The 20,108-nt window shown below is 43.9% G+C and overlaps 1 protein-coding gene across 3 annotated transcripts; it reads left to right on the top strand.

Annotated features, from left to right (window-relative positions):
• The first annotated feature begins 937 nt into the window (after nucleotides 1-937).
• PPP1CC (protein phosphatase 1 catalytic subunit gamma) lies at nucleotides 938-18,250 on the top strand. 3 transcript variants are annotated; one of them, XM_044440738.1, is made up of 8 exons: nucleotides 938-1,118; nucleotides 11,388-11,519; nucleotides 12,008-12,238; nucleotides 13,294-13,398; nucleotides 15,108-15,331; nucleotides 15,993-16,127; nucleotides 17,020-17,080; nucleotides 17,858-18,250. In XM_044440738.1, the coding sequence occupies exons 1-8, from the start codon at nucleotides 1,064-1,066 to the stop codon at nucleotides 17,869-17,871; spliced, it is 957 nt and encodes a 318-aa protein (XP_044296673.1). In that variant the 5' UTR covers nucleotides 938-1,063; the 3' UTR covers nucleotides 17,872-18,250. The 3 variants fall into 3 exon arrangements, with proteins under 3 accessions (XP_044296673.1, XP_044296672.1, XP_044296674.1); XM_044440737.1 differs by lacking the exon at nucleotides 17,858-18,250 and having other exon boundaries at nucleotides 939-1,118; nucleotides 17,020-17,752; XM_044440739.1 differs by lacking the exons at nucleotides 938-1,118; nucleotides 17,858-18,250 and adding an exon at nucleotides 6,086-6,152 and having other exon boundaries at nucleotides 17,020-17,752.
• The last annotated feature ends 1,858 nt before the right edge of the window (nucleotides 18,251-20,108 follow it).

Genomic DNA, 20,108 nt, shown 5'->3' with positions numbered 1-20,108 from the left:
TGTGGGAGAAAACCTTTTGGCCAACTTAATTGAGCGAGTGGCACAATAATTACCATTCTCTTAGCCCACTGGTGGAAAGATAGATCTTTTGGTGCTTTGTGCTTCCCAAGAGCGTAAGAGCCCTGTTGGGTAAGACTAAGGGTCCATCTGCTCGCCAAGTTGCCCACCAGCTGCCTCCAGAGTCCACAAACAACATAGGAGTGTAGCAGCCCCTCTCCCCCATTTCCTAACACTGCAACTCGTTTCAGCCTTTATATCCCTCATATGACAAACTGTTTATCATATCGACAACTCCTCACACCTCAAAGGTGTCTTCACATCTGTCACTTCAAAGGTGAATGGGGTGTTCCCGATGACTCTGCTAATCACACACACATCCCCCTCAAAACCGAACTCTGTACATGCTCCAATGTACTCTGTTATCACCCCGAAAGCAGAAAAGTTTAATAAGGAATGCGCCGTCATCATTTTTTCCTCTCCCTCTTTTTAGGGGCCTCCCTTCGACCTCGTAACAAACAACCCCTTAGCCAGAAGGAGGGCAAGAAGAGACCTTTTTTCCTCCCCCCGCTTTCTTCAGCCTCTCGCAGGCGGAAGAATCGAAGCGCGCGAGAGAGCGTACTGCGACGCGTGTGTGTCCGCGCGCGCGCGCGCGCGCTCGAGCGCACCGGCAGCGCGAGCCGAAGAAGCGGGGCGCGTGGCTCTTCCCTCAATCTTCCCGCTCTTGCCTCAGAAAGAAGTCCCCGGCTGCAGCTTCCTTTCGTATCCGTGCGCGGCTGAAGGAGGTAACTCCTGCGAGGGGAGGGAAAAGGCGGCCATTTTGTTTGCCGCCGCCGCCGCTCGTACTTCCCCGCTGGAGGCAGCGAGGGAGAAAGGGAGGAGAGGAAGATTGTGCCGAGTGGGGCGGGCGGGGGGTGGGAAGAGAGATCGAGAGGCGAAACGTGGTGGGAAGAGGCAAGGCAGGGTCGGCTCGGGGGCGGGGGAGCCGCGGCGGAGGTCGACCCGGGGGGCCCCGGCTTCGCTCGCTCCCTCCCTCCCTCCCTCCGTCCCCAGCCGCTGAGAGGCGATGGCGGATATTGACAAACTCAACATCGACAGCATCATCCAACGGCTGCTCGAGGGTGAGGACGGGGCCGAGAAATGGGCACGGGGCCGTGTGCCGAGCTGCGGGGCGGCGCGTGTAGCGGAGCCGCTCGGGCGATCGCGGGGCTGGGGGTGCCCTGGAGGGAGGGATGCAGCCCCGGAGTGTGGGGGGGGACCCAGCGGGGTCTCCCGAGGAGCCTCGGGCCGTTGGCGATGGAGGAGGAGAGCGCGGGCAAGGCAGCCGCCGGGCTTCCTGTCAAAACCGGGGGTGTCGGGAGCTATTTTGGGCATGTACGTGGTTCGATTGAATCCTGTCCTCTGATTATTGAGTTTTAAATCAGAGTGGCTTGCAAATCGCTGAATTAAAATTTCCTGGAATACGAAGCTACCCGTGCGGGGCAAGGGGCACGCCAGGATGGGTGGCTAACCCCACCCGCATCGCCCACCCCCTTCCGCACCTAAATTTGGTGGGGGGGGTGGGGGGGGTCACTTAGCGGACCCGAAGGTGTGGGAGCAAAAGGAGTTCTGATAAATGGCTCGCAGGTTTGGGAGCAATTGTGGGAAGATTTTGCCTTTTTTTCCTCTTGTAATTGCTGTTGTGTTGTTTAGGTTATTGAGATTTAAGGAATGCCAGTATGCATGGTTGTACTCTTTCCTGTATAGGCTCCTTATTTTCTGTTGTACTTTTTTCTTTAAATTTATAGCTAAATTGAGTGGGGGGTGCTGTAGGGTAGAGTCTATCTTTGAACATGGAGGTGTGGATTCCTTGGATTCTGGAATTAAAAGCTCTGAGTTATTGGAATAAAGGTCTCATAAATAGAGGCGGTAGTACCTTAACAGATATATATAGCTTGTTTTAAGCTATTTGTTAGGGAGTCATTTAGGAGATGCAAAGGTCAAACTGGTACAGAGTGCAGGTGGGGGCTTTCCTTTATGTTGATGGTGTATTGCAGTGCAAACTGGGAACTGAGCTGTATTTTTGAGCAGGAGGGATTTTGAGGTCTTTTAGGTTGTGTTTTAGGGGTGAAAAGAGTAGGGAGCAGTACTTGAAATGGAATTTGAAGTCTCCTAAGAAGGAAGGGAAAGAGGTCTTGGGGCAGTTTGATGAGATGGATGATCGTTGTGGAAAAAATGCTCAAGGGTGGAAGGGGCTTCTGGGGGTTTGTCTGTGCATGTGTGTGCATGCGTGCGTGTTTTGGGCAGGGAGCACTCAAGGGCTGACAGAGGAGGGATTGCTATGCAGAATTAGGAATAAACTCTGTCTACAGCTGGTTCATTGGGAGGGGGGACCCTTCTTTTCTTTCCAGAATGAGAGGACAGAAGCTTAAGGCAATTGAAGCTAGAGGAAGGGGAGGCAAAGTGTTTGCAGAGGAAAGAGAAACTGTGTGGAAGATAATCTGGGGAGGTGGATGATAAAGAGCTTTCCCCTTACAAATGAACAATTGAGGGTATCTGGAATCTGGAATTATTTCAGCTTTCATTGATGGCTGTGTGATGTCTGCCTCATTTCAGACTTGGCTTTGTGTTTAGGCTCCTGAGTTTCTTTGGTGGGGGAGGGAGGGAAACAGGCAGGCCTGAAGGGTCCGCATCCAAGATGGAGGGTCTGGAGGTGCTTTGTTTGTGCCTTAGTGTGATCTCCTAACTGGTTCCAACAATTTTTTCCTTCCTTACTTTTGTTTATACAATACATACTTTTATTAACTTGGGGAGCATGGGAGTCTAGCATCTGTATGCAGTATTTTATTCTTCTGTTTCTTATAGAAGAGCTTAAGTAGTTTGCTATGTTTAGGTTGGTCCTTTTTCATTGTTTTGCCCTCTTCTTAACAAAGGTGGAGCTTTGCCTGAAAGAAAGCAAACCAACAATCTGTTTCTCTTTCCATCTGATACTGCATGATTGCTGGCCCGAGGAGGAATCATGAGGGCTTGAAAATGTTCATCTTCCCATGTTTGTCTGTTACGGTCATTATCTTTAAAAATAGACTTGAATTCTTGAAGGGTCTGCTTTGCAGACAAATTACAGATTAAATTCAAGTATTATATCAAGGTGAAACCCTGATTATTATGAAATGTGACCGTGGACTGCATGGATGCCCCCTCCTCTGAATATTTTTGCCTGACTGCTTTGGAATTGTTCACACCATCTAATGTTCCCTAAATAGTGTGTACTGTTTGATTGTTGTTTCCTGCTTTGGTTGCAGGAGGCTGGCCTTAGGTTTAAACTGCTTATTAATCTTAGGGTGAAACATGAAGTAGCTGGTGACATTCTTCTTGCAGCAAAAAACAAGCTGACATTTATGTTTGGAAGAAACTTGCATTAATCTAGCTTTGTCTGAGTGCATCCAAGACTTAAACTTGAAGAGTTCAATCAGGGAATTAACTTTTTCATTTGTTACAGCAATCTACAACATTGTGGTTAGATATGTATTTTTGTTTTGTTTTGTTGCCTCAGAGTAGAACTAAAGAGACATTTTTCCAGACCTTCTCATATTCTTAATAGAGAATATTAAGAATTTAATCATTTGTTTCATTTGTATTTCATCATTTGTTTCAATTTCTTTAATTAGCTTAAATTTCAAATGCCAGCAACAAGAGTTTCAGCACAGATTGATTTCCACTAGTTTTTATTGTTACGTTTCCTGCTACATAAACTTTGAACTGGTTGTGCAGACATAACTCTGGGGGACAAATAGAGCACATTGTCACCTATTAAAAGACAATGGAAATCCTGTGGCAATTTAATGTCACATTTATATTAATATAATGTAACATGATGCAGTAATAAGAGTGTTTGGAAAGATTTCCATTTGGAATTGATTCTCTATACTTGAATTTTAAAGCATCTAATGTGCCTTTGCAAACACCAGCATTTGTTCTAGTATTCGCTAACGCTGTTCCCATGTATAGCAGACTTCAAACAGGTTAATATTGCCAGACAGGTGTCTTTTCATTTACTTGACCTGCATCTTGAACAGTGCTGTGTCTTTATCACATAACTGTACTATGTTCCCATCAAACAGCTCAGAATACCTTGCATGTGATCTCCCATTCCAGACAGCTGAAGGATGTTTACTATCTAGTGAGAATTTATAATTGCTTCAGGCCTGCAAATAACATCTTTCTAAGTAAAAATTCATATGGCTTAACAGAACCTAGAGCAAAGTTGAAAATCTGTAGGTGCTCACTGAATGCTAAAATAACAAAAGAAAGCAGTAAGATAAACGCATGCTTATTACTATTTAGGCTTGGTTCAACTGCAGTGGAAAACCGTAATCTCCTTATTTATTAAATTTATAAACCATGCTTGTAGCTCTATTATTGGAAGAAAAGACTCTGGAGAGCATCAGACTTGTACGCTCTTTTCTCTCGTGCCCTTTGGGAGGGGATTGAAAGCTTCTGCTTTCAGTTTTTAACCACAATTTTCTGCATCAACTAAATTTAAGTTATGGCTTATTGAAATTATGATTAGGGAGAATAAGCTATAATATAAAATCATAGTTTATTCCTGTTTTTTCCTTGCTAACCATGCTTTTAAAAACTTGAGTCTCAAAAACTTGAGACAAGTTCAGATGTCACAAAGAAGTTTAAAACTAAAAACAGAAGCTTTCAATCTTGCCATGGCACAAAAAGAGGAGGGGTTGGCATGTATGAGTGTGAGGCTTGTTCTTGTAGTGAGTGAAAAACTGTGGCTTCCCATCATGTCTGAGTGTTGAAAGTGATATATACTAACTTTGCATCCTCCCAACAGCCAAATAATTTCCATTTTAAAGATGGGGAATTGCTTGGGCCCATGAGGGCACGGTTTCTCAGAGCTGAAAATTCACATCCAGGATCTTCAGAATTCAAATTAATGTACTCCCCTGTCCTTCATGTGTGAAAAGAGAAAATCAAGCTCCACTTTCATTTTAATGCTATCAGATCTCTCCATTATATCTGTATTCATAGATCTGAGGTTTATTTTAACTGGCCCTGTTAATCCAAAATTATGCACACTGCCCAAGTATTCCTGTCTTGCTTATCCTGCAGACAGGACCAGCTAATCTACCTATGAACTTACAAGGTCAGAAAAGTCATCCATTACGTCTGATCTGGAATGCCTGGATTGTTGCTTCTCTTAACAAGCTTGAGTTTGAAGTCAAAGGTTAAAGTTGGCATCTAAAACCAGCCTTATTAGAGGGCCAACAAGCCAGGGCCTGGGTTTGGATTTAGCATGGCTCTTTTCTGCCCCAGTCAGTCCCAGGTTGGTTTATTATAGCTGCTCACATTTGCAGCAGGAGCAAAGTGAGAGTAACTGGCCAACATGCACTTGCAATCTTGCTCATGGGCAATAACCCAGTATTCTGAAGTCTAGTACAAAACATTCACAATGTCTGGTAGGGAATGAATGTATAAACACTTTAAGCTATATTTGTGTGTATGAGGCTTGACTGTATTATTGAAAATGAACCATGGGTACAAGCACACCAGCAGTTGTTGAATTTCAGCTTTTGCAAGATCCAGGGAAAGACTTCAAGCAGAGAGATTGTTACATGGTTGTAAAAGTAGGTTTCCAGTTTGCCATGGCCTTTGCAGCTGATGACCCTTGCTGCAACAGTGTTTAGGTTTATACAGTTTGAAGAAAGGTGCTGGGCATGAAAATACTTTGCCATTCTCGAAATGGCTCTTAGTTGCTTTAAGGAGTAATCTGAAATGAACTACAGTGTTGTTCTTAGGGCTCAAAAGTACAACAAAATTTGAAAAAAAATTGACTCAGCCTTTGCTTCCTGCACCAGCATTGCTGTGTTACCTTTGTGGTGAGGGTTCTTGTTTTCTATATCTTCGTGTTAGTCTTGTCAAAATTCAGCAGCTAGTTACGTGCTGGTGGTTGGAGTGCTGAGTGAGCTGCAGAAGTGAACTTGAGTCTGCAAAAGTAACTCTTGGTGACCTAATTCAGATAAACATGGTCACTTGTTTGAGCCTGGGTCTTTGACCAAGCTGTTATTTACAGGTGTTGTGTCCTGCAGTTTGAGAAAACGGCTGTCTGCATCCTCTGCTTTCTCGAAGGGGAGCTGTGGCCAGTTTCCGCATGTGTGGGAGTGAGTATGCTAGGTCCTAATTGCTCACCCACTTCTGCTTTGATCAACAAAGCTTTGAGGGGTTTGTTGTTAGGTTCAAAATCTGAGTTGCTTCTCCCTCAACTCAGAGTTCCTGTTTTTGGACATTATGCACGGGGTGTTCCCGGGTGGTTTAGCAAAGTGGAAGTAGTTGAGTGGGTGGGAGCCAGCTTACTCACTCCCAGCTGTTCAAAAACAACCCATGGAGGTGGTAATTACATTGCATTTATATCCTGCCCTTTCCCCCTCTTATGAGGTACTCAAGGCAGTTTACATAACTCAGTTTTATCCTCACAACAACCCTGCGAGGCAGGTTGGACTGAGTCTGTGACTGGACCAAAGTCACCCAGCGAGCTTTATGGCCAAGTGAGAACTAGAACCCAGATCTCCAGTCCAACGGTCACACCACCACACTGGCTCTCAGTTACTAAAGCTTGGGGCTGTTTAATTGTCTGAGCTGAATCTTTGAACAAGCAGTTATTTACTAGTGTATACAAGAGAGAACTGCTATCTTTTTTCAGAGGAAAGCTATCACTGCACTGGTCATTATCAGGCAGTTCATGTTATATTTCCACAGTATGCCTGAAGAATGAGAGGGAGTTGATGGAACTGTGCTCACTACGCATGTCCATAAAGTGATGTCCATGAAGAGCCCTGGTATGGAGATATATTAGTAGTTTTTCCTTGTCTTTCTGGACAGCTAATGGGATAGAAGTAGTCACTGTTCAATTAACTGTAATCTTGTGAATTTATATAACCACGCTAATGCATCTTGTTTAGTTCTCAGTGGCCAGGTCTTAAACTTTCCCTACACAGTTTCCAGGGTCTGTTCCACTGACTTGGTTTTTTTCAGCTGCTGCTTAAGTTTTTTAAATGATGCTTTGTACTTCTGTATAAAAAATTAACTCCCCCCACAATAATTTCACATCATTTTAGCTCCGTGAGCATGTGCAAGGAGGGGTTCCCATGATGTGTGGTTACGTGCATGGCAAGGTTGATGGGTATGTAGTCACATGTGTGACTGATGGTGTTAAGAACTGGCCCATGCAGTTTCTTACATAAAATGATAACCATGCATGAGATGATGCTCAGTGGGAACAGGAAAGCGCTTCAGCTAAGTTCACGGTACTATTTGTGCTATGCTTTGGGGATTACTTTCCCTTGTATGTATATATTCCTGGTTTCTTGGATAAGGCCTACTGATTTTATACTAATTCATATGTTTTGAACTTTCTGCTAGTGCTTTCAAGGTGATTTATACACTTAAAGAATGGCATATGTTGTAATAAGCCAGTTACAAAAGAGGGGAAAGGCTGGAAAAAGAACAGGGAAATTCAGGTACCACCTCTTGTACAATGTTATATAAAGGTTATATAATGGCCTCTAGAGGAGACAGTTCTGGGAAGGAGGAGTCAAATGGCATTAGGTCTCAGCTGAGGCGATGATGAGGGCTCTGAGGGCTTGACTGCCTGTTTCTTTCTCTCTGTTTCAGTGAGCTAGGCGTAACCTTTCTGTTAACAGAGGTTCGATGAGTAGAGGATCTGTCGCAGCATCTTTTATTTTGAATTCTTTGCCCTGAGAAAACTACCTGACAGCCTCTCTTCTACCAACAAACGAAAACGCTTCGTTTCAAAACCACCACTGCCCCACATCTTATGTGATGGTTTGGAGTTTGGCTTTATGCCTGGTTCTTATATCTTGGTGTGACCATAAACAATGGTTCACTAAGATGCAGCGACTTGTGAGATGTACATATTCTAGGATTCATTATAAATAATTGAACCCTAGGTAATTCATGCTTGCGAAACAAATCCTTGCTGACATTTTGTACCTCTGGAATCAGGATATTCAGTGAGTGAGGCTTTATTTACACAGGGCCTGAAGCAAAGTTATGCTTAACAAGGCAATGTTACTCCCTGGTTGCGCCTAGAACAAATCTCTTGATTTCTTTAAAAGTTTTTGGAGTGTCTGCTTATAAGCAGCTCACAAGTACACAAAGATATAATTTCCTAATCTTGTGCAAACTTGAAACTTTCAACAACTACTTTTTAATGTAAATTATGAAGTCACTGATGCTGCAATGTTTAATTGATTTTAATTGGTTAGATTACTTAAGATCTACAAAGGTAACTGCAATTCATCAGGCAATATCTTTTATAAAGCAAGTTTTTTTAATATCAGTGCTTATAAAAACTGCAGGTGGCAAGTACCATCTTAAGAGGCATTTCTCTTATTCTCTATCATGGAAAGGAATGCCTAACGTAAAAAGCTTGCTGTTGTTATATGAGCGTTATTTAAAACCAGCAAAATGACTACCAATAACACATCTAGTTTATATGTTGTATAAATTTAAAATGTTAAAGAGTTTAAGATTTACATTTTCATTTAAAATATTCAAATTATAAATGTGCAGTATATAAACTAGATGAGCTATTGGTAGTGATTTTGCTTGCTTTTGACTAATGTGTTATGTACATTGTTTTGCCTGTATATGATTTATTATTTGAAAAGCTGCTTGCTTCAAACATTTTAACCAATATGCACATTTAATTGATAGATTAGCTTAAAGAAATGTCAGCTGTGGACCCCTGAAATATCTTCTTGTGTTTAGTTGTGCATTTGTGCAAGGCTACAGTTTTGGTCAGGATGGCATAGACATCCTGCTGGTTTGTGCTTAACTGACTGCATCATTACAGAAATGGCAAATATCAAAACTGTGGTACTAGAATCTAACAGTGTCAGTTTTTGGCCAAAGAAATCAGGCTTTTGAAATTGAATTGGTGTGTTTGTGGCTTTCTAAACAGATTTATAAGTGCCGTGTTTTCTTTAACTTACTGTCTGAAGAAAAGTGCTACAACAGTGCTGCTCTGTGTGAAACACGTGGGTTCGGATGGCCCATGAAAAACAGGGCCATTTCTCACATTAAGCAGAACCAGTTGGTAGCCCTCTTCCAAACTGGTGTTTCTGGTTTCAGGGAACAGGAGTGTTTGCACATCTGAATGCATCTCATGCAGGATTAGACGCTGGAGAGAGTGGTTTAGTCCGTTGTTCTCATCACATGCTATACTATGTGTCTTGAGAGCTTTCTCTTTATACTAGTAAGATTCTGAAGTGGTGCGGACCAGGGAGAGTAATAGCAGCTTGTTCCTGTTGCATATGCAAACTGCTCCATAGCCCCTATAACTCTAGAAATCAGCGTGAGATTGATCTCACGATAGTGTTTCGTTCCTGAACGTCTCGATTTGAGATCACCTTCTTTAAATGTAGTTTAGTAAGGCATTTTTCTCCTTGTTTGCTATTCGTCTATCGGGTTTCTCTACTGACAACTGTAAAAACAGTTCTTGAGAGACACTTGTTACGGTAATTCTGCATATTTTCTAGAGATTATCTTTTCTGTTTTTAATTCTCATGCCAGTTCCAAGGATCTCAGATATATGTCACACTGAATGATTAAAGTAGTGATTACAACTAGTAGAAGTCAGAATAGCATCAAAAGCAGACTAGTTGGCCTAGATGGATTCCCAGCCCCTGCCTGGTCAAACCATACTGCTTATGGAAGTGCTGAATAAAGTTTTGTTTCTGGGCTTTTGATTAATTATAAGACATTAAGCACTTTGTGTCTCAGAGGCTTAATTTGTGTCTTATCTATGGAAGCTGTAAATGAAGTGGGCATGCTTCAGTTAACTGTTTAAAAGCAAACATTTAGACCATTTTAATTTTGTGCTATTGACTTGTACTATAATTATCTTGGATCACTCTCTATAAACTGTTGCTGCTGGACACTTGGCATTTCGTGTTACTTGCTTATAGCTCAGGAGGTGAATTTGGGGAAATTGTGCATGAAGCTGTTCAACCGTGGAGCAATTGCGGTACAGTGATAGGAAAATATTTCAGTGGGTTTATGCTTCATTACTTGTACTAAGCATTTTAATTGCGCCCATCTAGTGGTACTGGTAATGTCACCAAGGAACGCTAACATGAGTGATGGAGAAGAATAATTGAAGCATATATTGCTCAGGTCACAACCTTTGCCTGGCAGCTAATCTACCAGTAATTGCAACACATCTCTGATACTGAACTTCAGAGTAAATCTTCAAAATACAACCTATGAGCTTCTTGAAGCTGCTAACACAAGTCCTTTAAAGTACTTCTTCAGTTTACATGATGACACTAATGCACAGGTGGTAGCTAGACTGAAATAGCACCTATTGCACCTAAAACATGGTGTGACAGAGGCATTGCAGAAGATGCTAGGAAGTTAGTTTTTATAATTCAGCAAGTATAAGGAAGCCAAGCTGGATGAGGTGTGTGGAGCATTTGGCCAGCAGGAGTTGATCTCCAGTTAACTCTGCCTGGATTTGATATATCATGTCCCAGTAAAACTTAGAATTGAGAGAGATCTGCCTTATGATTTCTAACAATGAGCTCTCCCAGATTTTTTAGTTTGGTGTAATTTAGAGGGCATTCTTAGAATCCTGCATATTGTAATCATGGTCAGCTAATTGCAGCATAGAAGCTGTGCTCAGGTTAAGCTTGGCATAGGGCCATAACTGTATGCTTCTCTCTCTGATAATTTTGTGTTAGCTGCATTTCTCAGTCTTGCTAATCCATCACAGGGTGCAGCAATTTAAATCACTGATTATGCCATGTAGCTATCTTGAGTCTAGAATATATGCATGTTTTGCTTTGATTTTTTTGAGGTAGAGTTTCCATAAACTGGGCTAAATATTGTCCTTCCTGCAAAATGACACCACCGTTGCATTTTGTTTGGCACTGGACTATGATCAGAATTATAATTTCTGCATCATGAATGTTCTACCATAGACGCATGGATGGAAGGGTGCGGCTGCACTCATGTTCTGCTTGTGTGTGTTTATGGGCAGCTGGTTGGCCACTGGGTGAATAAGATGCTAGACTAGATGAACTCTTGATGTAATTCAGCAGGGTAGTTCTTATGCGAAGTCTGAAGCATTTAGCTTCTAGCCCACTAGAATTTAGAAGAATTAAGACATGGGTTGCCAGTGATTTCCTCTAGCAGTGAGCGAGCTTCGCTCAGCTTGATTTGCATGTTGTCTTAGGAAGTGTTGAAAATAAGCTCAAAAATTGGGCACTTAGTTACTCAAGTGTTCTCTGTGTATTTAATATAATTAATTTGGAACTCAGTGGCTCACATTTCAGTTGTTAAAAGTAACCAACGATCCTTTTTTTCTTTCACAGTGAGAGGGTCAAAACCTGGTAAAAATGTTCAACTTCAAGAGAATGAAATAAGAGGATTATGCTTGAAATCTCGAGAGATCTTTCTCAGTCAACCCATTCTATTAGAACTTGAAGCACCACTGAAAATATGTGGTAAGCACTGAAATTGGCTGGCGCCAACTCTTTTAATAAATTGATAATGATTTGGCAAAACTGAAGACGGTAACTTCAGCTAATGTCTTTCTGAAAACGGTAATTGTTGTGTTCCTAACTTGACAGGCCACCTGTAATAAAGTGAAGGTTTGTGCATTGGAGACTTATCATCATTTCTATACTGCCCATAGCCCAAGCTCTCTGGGTGGTTCAGAACATTTAAGTCACCCATATAGGCCTAACCCTGCTTAGCTTCCAAGATTAGTCACGATTAGGGTCACAATCCTTTGAAAAGTTCCAGTAAATGGAACAGGAATTGCTAAATGTAGTAGATTTGTTGATACTGATTATTTTTCTTAATACTGTTGTATAACAGGTCATCTTATTTTACAAGAAAGGTACATCAACATGCATTGGATATTGCTCTGTCTCTGTTTTTGTTAGCCAGACTGTCAAATAATGCAAAAACCCCTTTTTGCTTGTTCAAGGTGACATCCATGGACAATACTATGACTTACTTCGACTCTTTGAATATGGGGGATTTCCACCAGAAAGCAACTATCTATTCCTTGGTGACTATGTTGATAGAGGGAAGCAGTCTTTAGAAACAATTTGCCTCTTACTGGCCTACAAGATAAAATATCCAGAAAATTTTTTCCTCCTTAGAGGGAATCATGAATGTGCCAGCATCAATAGAATTTATGGCTTTTATGATGAATGTAAGTATTTCCGATTGCTTGATACTTCAGGTACTTTTTAACTGTCAAGTGATATCTAGCTTTGGGGTGAGCTGTGTATTAATAACAGCTCCAAGTATAGTTCAAACACCTTGGTGGCTGTAACGTCCCCTTTCTGTCCTTCCTGTTCTCTTTTCAAAACATTGGTGCAGTTGCAGTCCAGTTCCCATCTGCTCTAGTAATCTCCAGTTAAGCATTATATTAACATCCTATTTGTAATGCTGGGACTGTGCAGATTGCAAACCGAAATGCACATTGGGTCAAATTTGTAACGGGTTCAACCTGAGTTTGTTGGTAGCTGCTTTTGCCTGTCAACAAATGGCAAAAACCGCCGTGTGTGGGGCAAGAGAATTTGCTCTTGATGTCGATGCTCAGACATTGTGCGCTTCAATAAAACAAGGATAATGTTTAAGCAGATCCCGGGGTACTAGGTCATAAATGCCAAGCCTGGGCCGTTGGTGCGGCATCAAGGGCCATGATGCGTTGGGGATCAACAGTGATTTCATGGCTTAGTTTTCCACAAATGTGCTAAAGCAGTGATGGGGAAGTTGTTTGTAGGTGGCTCTTGCTGGCTGCACCCCCAGGTTTGGCTTACCAGTCAGAGTGCTGAGTGAAACTCGTCCGCCCGACACTTTGGCCAGCTTAGCGAGCAGCTTGTGCCTGGCAAAGCCACACAGTACGTGGCTGAGTGCTGGATTTCCCAGGCGATGGAGAGCCAGCCTTCAGCAACGCTGGACTGACTCGGGCAGCGGGTGGAAGGGCAGCCTCAGCCTCTGCAGCCTTGCATTACTGGAACGTCTCCAGGGACGGCTTTGGCCACGGACGGCTTTCCCCGCTCTGTGGAGGATGTATAGTGGGTGAAAGTCTTGACCATGCTGCTTCAAAGGAGTAGAACTTTATTGATTTAAAATAGGTCTGTGCCTTCTTATTAAATAGAATTCCAGGGCAGTGTACATCAATGACTGTATGGTTTACAAACATAATTTGAAACCTAATTGGCCTTGTTTTTAAGAGTACATGTATTAATGTCTCCTTAGGTAAAAGAAGATACAACATCAAGCTGTGGAAAACCTTTACAGACTGCTTTAATTGTTTACCGATCGCAGCCATTGTGGATGAGAAGATATTTTGCTGCCATGGAGGTAAGTGGCCATGTGATTTACCAAGTAATGCTGCCTGAATATGCTGGATAAACTTGTAAGTTGTGGCACATTCTGTGTATTGCAGGGTATTGTGTCTAATTCTTGAGGTATTAAAGCACAGTTTCAACACGCATCACTTTTGAGATTATAACTAGCCTAGGATCTGAAGGAAATGTTTCCAGGGCTTTTAAAAGTTCACAGTGTAACAAGATCGAGAATGTTTGTTCAAGTGGCTGGCTTAAAATTCTTCTACTTGCACCTGTGCTTTTGTAGGAAAGCCCCTGCAAATTATTTTGACCAAGGATGGTATGGACATGAATTACATGCCAGAACAGGCCTGGGTATAAATCTTTTTCATGTTAATATGCTTCAGTAATGGCGAATGAATTGCTAGAGCAACAGTCTCAGCAATGTGGGGAAAATAACCCTCACTCTATTCGATGCATGCTCTCATAGAACGAGGGGACCAAAGGACAGTTCATTGAATGTCCCCTGCAGTGTGACCCACTTGCCACAAAGGGGGGGGGGTGTAATGTTGGAGCTGAGAGACTCAGTCTTCTGCAAGTCCTGCTTGTGTGACTTCTCCTATTCAAAATGGGGTGGGGCACTCTGAATCCAGCATCCTGAGAGTTTAGTGCTGTGGTTCATATGTGAGTGTGGTACCAGAGGCTTCTCCTTGAAGTAGGAGTCATTTTTTAAGTGTATAGACAAGAGATAAATAGCAAGAACTAGGCCTTTACTGAAAGTGTCCAGTCTGGTAGTTGCCTGGACATTTTCCTTTGAAATAGGATCCTATAAATGCAGGCTGCGTATTGCTTGCTAGCAATTACAGGTTATGCAGACAGTTCTCAGTGTCATGTTCGATAAATACTTCTGTACTAGCCCTAGTATCTCTTGACTTGTTGTAATTTAAATTTTTAACTTTGCCGTTCCTGCAGTGTAATTTTAAGTAATTGTAGTATGTTTGCACAAACAGAAACATCAGGCTTGCAGTGCTAAAGGAGTTTAGTGGGAGCTTATAGCCAAACAGATGTGAAGACAGAATATGATGGTCTTCCAGAAAGGGCAGGTCACCCATCTTTAATTTGTGGCAGCTGCTTTAAATCCAGCAAAATGTCCCCATTTTTGAGCAGTTTAGATTGCTTTAGCTGCTGGCTCCCTGTGATGGACAGCTTGCTTTGGAAATGGGTAGGAAGGGGAGAGGGGCTAGCCTGTTTTCCTCTGTTTTTCGTCGTGGTCTCTGTGCATCACACACGGGTGCTGCGCCTGTGCAGTGCCTGCGGTCAGGAAGATTTCACAGCTTTAACGGTTTTTGGCGGCAAGTCCACACCTATTTTGTATGGATGGATTATTTCATCGGTCATGAAAAGGGACCCTGCTAAGGAATGATTTTCCTGTTTCTTAGTACTTGGCCTCCAGTGACAGCAGGCCGCCTCTTGAAGGGGCAATGGGAACTCGGTCATGTACCTGGAAGTATTATCTGTATGCCTTTCAGTCAGCAGAACAACAGATCACAGGGCCAGGCTATTCATCTTCAGCATTACTTCCAATAAGCTGAATTGCTGCTGTCTCCTCCATCTAAGCACAGGAGAAACTGCCAGTTGGAATGAAGATCACGTTCCTTCGGTAGGACAAAGTGCGAGGCGCTGCATATGCATGTGCCCAGTGTGTGAACAAAATGCCAACTGGCTGTTTTTCGCATCCGCCAGGCTTATCACCAGACCTCCAATCAATGGAACAAATCCGGCGAATTATGCGGCCCACTGATGTGCCAGATCAAGGTCTCCTTTGTGATCTGCTGTGGTCCGACCCTGACAAAGATGTTCTTGGATGGGGTGAAAATGACCGAGGAGTTTCTTTCACATTCGGTGCTGAAGTGGTGGCAAAGTTCCTTCATAAGCATGATTTGGATCTTATATGCCGAGCTCATCAGGTAACGACTGCGTGTTAAGCATGAGTCATGTGGGAGGCGCTGCCAGTTTCTGGACTGCAGCAAAATTCCCTTGCCCACAACACAAGAAGTTAATTAGTCTCTTTCTCAACCCCTCCCCTCCCCTCCCCTCCCACCGGCCACTGAACACCTGCTTGGCTTGTATAAGTCCTAGCCTTGCCTCTCTGAAGCAGGAGTGAACTTAACACAAGCAGCTCATGCCATGCCTGTATTATTTTGCAGGTAGAAGAATTAATGGGCTCTGTGACCCGGGGTCAAATTCTTGCTCAGTCAGAGAGCTTGCTGCATAGGCAAGGGAAGCCATGGTTCTCCAGTCCCCTATTTATTATTTTATTTATTAAAACATTTTTATGCCGCCCCGTTCGCCGAAGGGGCGGCTTACAACACTAAGCTAAAATGCTTGGCATGCTCAGAGCTTCAGCTGCATCGGCTCAGTGATCCTTACGGAAAGCCTGTGGGGTTGGTCAGTGGCCCTGTATTGGAAGCACGGGCCCCCACGCTCGTAACTTGGACTCTGCTGCCTCTGCAGCCGGCTGAGCGTGGTGGAGGACTAGACAACACGTTGTGCAAATGATTGTCGCCTTTTACCTGGCGCTCTCTTTCCACCCCACCCTCAACTAACTGCAGTGTTGTCGTCTTGAAGGTGGTTGAAGATGGGTACGAGTTCTTCGCAAAAAGGCAGCTGGTGACTCTGTTTTCTGCCCCAAATTACTGTGGGGAATTCGACAATGCAGGCGCCATGATGAGTGTGGATGAGACTCTAATGTGTTCCTTTCAGGTATGAAATTCTTCAGGATTCGCATGCTTTGCTTTCCCCATCACATTTACTGCTTTCACTCAAAGCTGGTCCCTGAATTAAGCTTCCAGAACCTTTTGTGCTGTTGAAAAATGTATCCCACTTTCTTTAGTCACTGCTGGGGTGCCAGTGTGCTATAAAATAAGTAGGGTAATTTTAATCTCTCTAGTTTGGATTGGATTGTCGGTAGAGCTGTGAAGTAGGTGATCTCAGAGGAGGCACCAACTGTTGCAAGCTGCAGGGGGAAAGACAGAGGTGCATTTAAATTCAGGTTGCTGGTGCTCCTCTTTCAAGTCCAGAATAGGCTTGGCTTGAAGGTAACCTATTCCTCCACCTGCATGAGCCTTCGTATGTATTAAAATTCCTAGGGGCCCTGCCCAGCTGTTGCTGTCTCCTAAAGTGTTGCAAGGCTGAGTTTCGCTAAGGGCATAGCTTTCCTGGCAGAGTCGTCCTCATTGTCAGATTGTCAAGCCTGTACAACACCGCCCCCCCCCCCCCCGCTGGTGTGAGGTTCACCAAGAAGTATTATGTCCATGAAAATAAGTACATTTCATGGCCTAAACATTCTCTGTTGTATGCTTTGTGTGGCATGAGATTCAGATGCGTTGGATTACAACTCTTGGCATCCTTCGGTCAGCTTGTGTTGTGCAATTCTGGGGATGCCCTGCTTTAGATGAACAAATTTACAGTTCTACCCCATTTTGCCCATTGAGTGGAAATGCGGATTTTAAAGAATTTACTATGTTTATATATGTTTATTTTTGGGCCGGGCACTTGCAAACCCCTCCCGTGTGGTGTGGCTTCCTTGTACACCCATTTGTTTAGCTGTCCATGCTCAGAATTACCCTGCTAAATGAGTGAATTGTCATTCCAGATCTTGAAGCCTGCCGAGAAAAAGAAGCCCAACGCTAGCCGACCGGTAACGCCACCCAGGGGTATGATCACAAAGCAAGCAAAGAAATAATCACTCTTGGCCCTGCCTAGTTGGGACTTGTACTATAGTATATAATCTCCATTTTTAAGAAAAACGGTAACGTGTATCGGTCAGCTTGCTAAGACTAGATTAACGTGTTTGTGGTTTTTTTTTTTTTTGTTCACTTTGATGGATGGCATTTGCTGGTTGTAACAGCAAATGAGACTTTCTCCCTTCTCAAGAAGAGTTTTAAAAAAATTCTGCATTTGTTTGGAGAGAGAGAGAGAGAGAGAGAAACCCTTTTCCTTATTGGTGTTTCAGCTGTATACTTCACAGCAACTTATCCTGTCATGCCGGGTAATTGTACAACTGACTCCTTGAACCTGTACAGATGGGGTGGTGTGTGATGCCTGCTTTTCTTTTAAGACTTAAGGAGGCACATGAGTGTGCTACAAGACTAGGAAACTTATTACTGTCAAATTACATATTGTCTATACAAACCACTGTGAAAGTATTTTAATTTGGGGGGGGGTGTTTTTTGAAAAGATTTTTTTTCTTGTCATGTACACAACTTGTCAACATTTTGAAACCACTCCTCAACCTTTGTCGGTTTCACTGGTATGCTGTATATTTTAATTGGAGCGCACTTCCCTCCCATATATTTTAAAATGACAATTAAAGCCATTATTTTGAAGGTTTGTGTCTCTTTTTGTGAAGCCAAAGTGCATAGGGGAAACGCTTCAGCACAGCCCCTAGAGATGCATTGGAGGTGTCTTAAGTTGGGTTTTCTCCTCTGCAGGAAGGACGACTTGAACTAGCAGAGTAATGCTGTGATCAGCTGGAATGCAGGATTAAAGACTTTTGACACTTCCCCTATATTCAGAGTCGAAGCTTGCTACTGTGCTATTTTAGCCAGTTCAAAAAGCTGTAACTTGTGAAGAGCCGTTCAGAGACTTGCCTGAGAATTAAAATTCATTTAGGGTTTGTTTTATTTAAAACTGAAGACTTGCTCTGCAAAGCTTAGAGAACAACCAGCTACAAAAGTGAACACTGTTCACCTGTTTCTGTGACTCTCACACAGAATCTTGTTTTGGGGTTTTGGTTTAAAAAAGAAAAACTGTAATCTTTTTGAACAGACAACAGTGTACAATACAATGTGGTAAAATGCTTATTAAATGAGTAACTTCTTAAATATTCTGTGTTCATTTTATCAGCATTACATGCATGCAGAATGCAGCTTATATGTTTTAATCAAGTGGCCATAACCTAGAAAGGTCATTTTCCCTTCAGGAATTAAATCTGGATAACCACTGTTCAAGATGAGAGGGCAGCATATTTGCCTGTGTGCATCCTCTTTTCTACCTGGCCTGAGTGGTGACTACCAGTGCCTGACTTGCAAGCCAGCAGGGTTGAAAATAGTAAATGGAAGGCTGGGCTTCTGGTGGCATTCTGGTGAGTGCAGCAGGCAGGAAAGGGTTAAACCCCACTTTCTGGGTCGGCAGAGCCAATCAGATCAGCCCTATATACACCTGGAAGTAAAAACCACCCTTTCCCATCCTCAATTTTGCTTCAGCTTGAGAAAAAGGTCTTTTAATTCATGGAAAGTTCTGTTTTCTTTCTTAGAGTCAGTAGCTAATTATAGAGTGTAACCACAGGAATGTAGAAATCATCTCCTCAGATCAAAAACACACAGTGCCATGTATAGAAGCACAACACGGGTGGGACCGGCTGCTTCACCTCTGGCCGTTCGGAACACCACAGTATGTTCAGTTTTCTGTTGTGGGTCAGCAAGGGAGTGAAGTGGGCGGGAAAGAGATGCCCTGAAGCAATGCCATGGCTGGGCGAGGCTGCGATGTCACCGCACTTGCCACACATCTGAATGCTTTCATGGAAGCAAACTTGTGACAGACCCCAGTGGGTCAATAGGGAGGCACAGAAGCCGCAGCGTCTGCTTCCCAGTAGTGGAGGGGGCCTCTTAGTCTGTATCAGTGAAACAAGATGCGCTGGGTTTTCTCAAGGGGTGTCCTGGCTGGAGGCTCCCTGCACCAAATATGCCCACCAAAGACAGCAAGGATTAGCACAGGCGTTTCTTGTTTTACCTGAGCAAGTCAAGCTTTAAAAGCGGAGATCGACAAGCAGGAAGCATGGAGACACTCTGGCCTAACTTTGTGTCAGAAATCTGAACCAAAAATTTAGAATAACTTCTGACCCCCAAGACTAAACATAGGAGCCAAGACAGAAATGGGTTCCTCCCCTTCTAGGTTGGCATGCAGCTGGTCCTGCCTTCTGTGGTCCTACCCTTCCCAAAAAACTTCCCTGGATTTCCAGCTTCACAAAGCTCTCCAGTCTGCAAGTTAAGAGCCAGAGACCGCCACCTGTTTTAATCCTCCAGCTGAAACGCATAAGGGGCAATAACAAGACTTTGTGAAACAAGCACAGATCACCAGACTTCGCAACGAATAGTCTGCGGATTATTTTGAATACGGATTTCGAGTTCGATCCTTAAGGCGCAATTCTATGCAGAGCTAAAGAGAACGTGGGCAGGAGAGGCCCTTCAGCTGAGAAATGGGATTTCCAACCAATTTACGCCAGCTGCAGCCCGACACATCCTTGCAAGGAAGCAAAGCCCCGCCGAATCTGGAAGGCTTCCTCCACGATCGTTTCCGTGCAAGCCGGCAGAGGATCGGGCGGCGCGGTTCCAGGCGCTGGATCCCCCTCCAGGTGCGCGGCCCGCCTCGTCCTGGGTCACTGCCGCTGCGCCCTTGACCACGAGCGCGCCGCCTGCGCTGAGATCAGGCCGCTTTTCGCTGTGGCCCGAGGAGCAACCCAGAAGGAAGAGGCCAAGCGCGCGCCCGCGCCCCCCCCCCGCGGGAACGCCACAGGGGTGTCGGCAAAGCGGGGCGCGAAAGGGAGAGTGGGCGGGGGGCGCTCCCGCCCTCGCGCGCCCCAGTTCCCCGCGGCGCCCCTGCAGCGCCCACGACGCCCAGCCAGGGAAAGGGACGGGAACTTTCCTCCGGGAATCAGGAACGCCGTGCGCGTCTGGCGGCCCC

The sequence above is a fragment of the Varanus komodoensis genome, unplaced genomic scaffold (genome assembly GCF_004798865.1).
Source record: "Varanus komodoensis strain SLA01 unplaced genomic scaffold, ASM479886v1 scaffold38, whole genome shotgun sequence".
NCBI lineage: Eukaryota > Metazoa > Chordata > Lepidosauria > Squamata > Varanidae > Varanus > Varanus komodoensis.
This window is presented reverse-complemented; position numbering and strand designations above follow the sequence as displayed.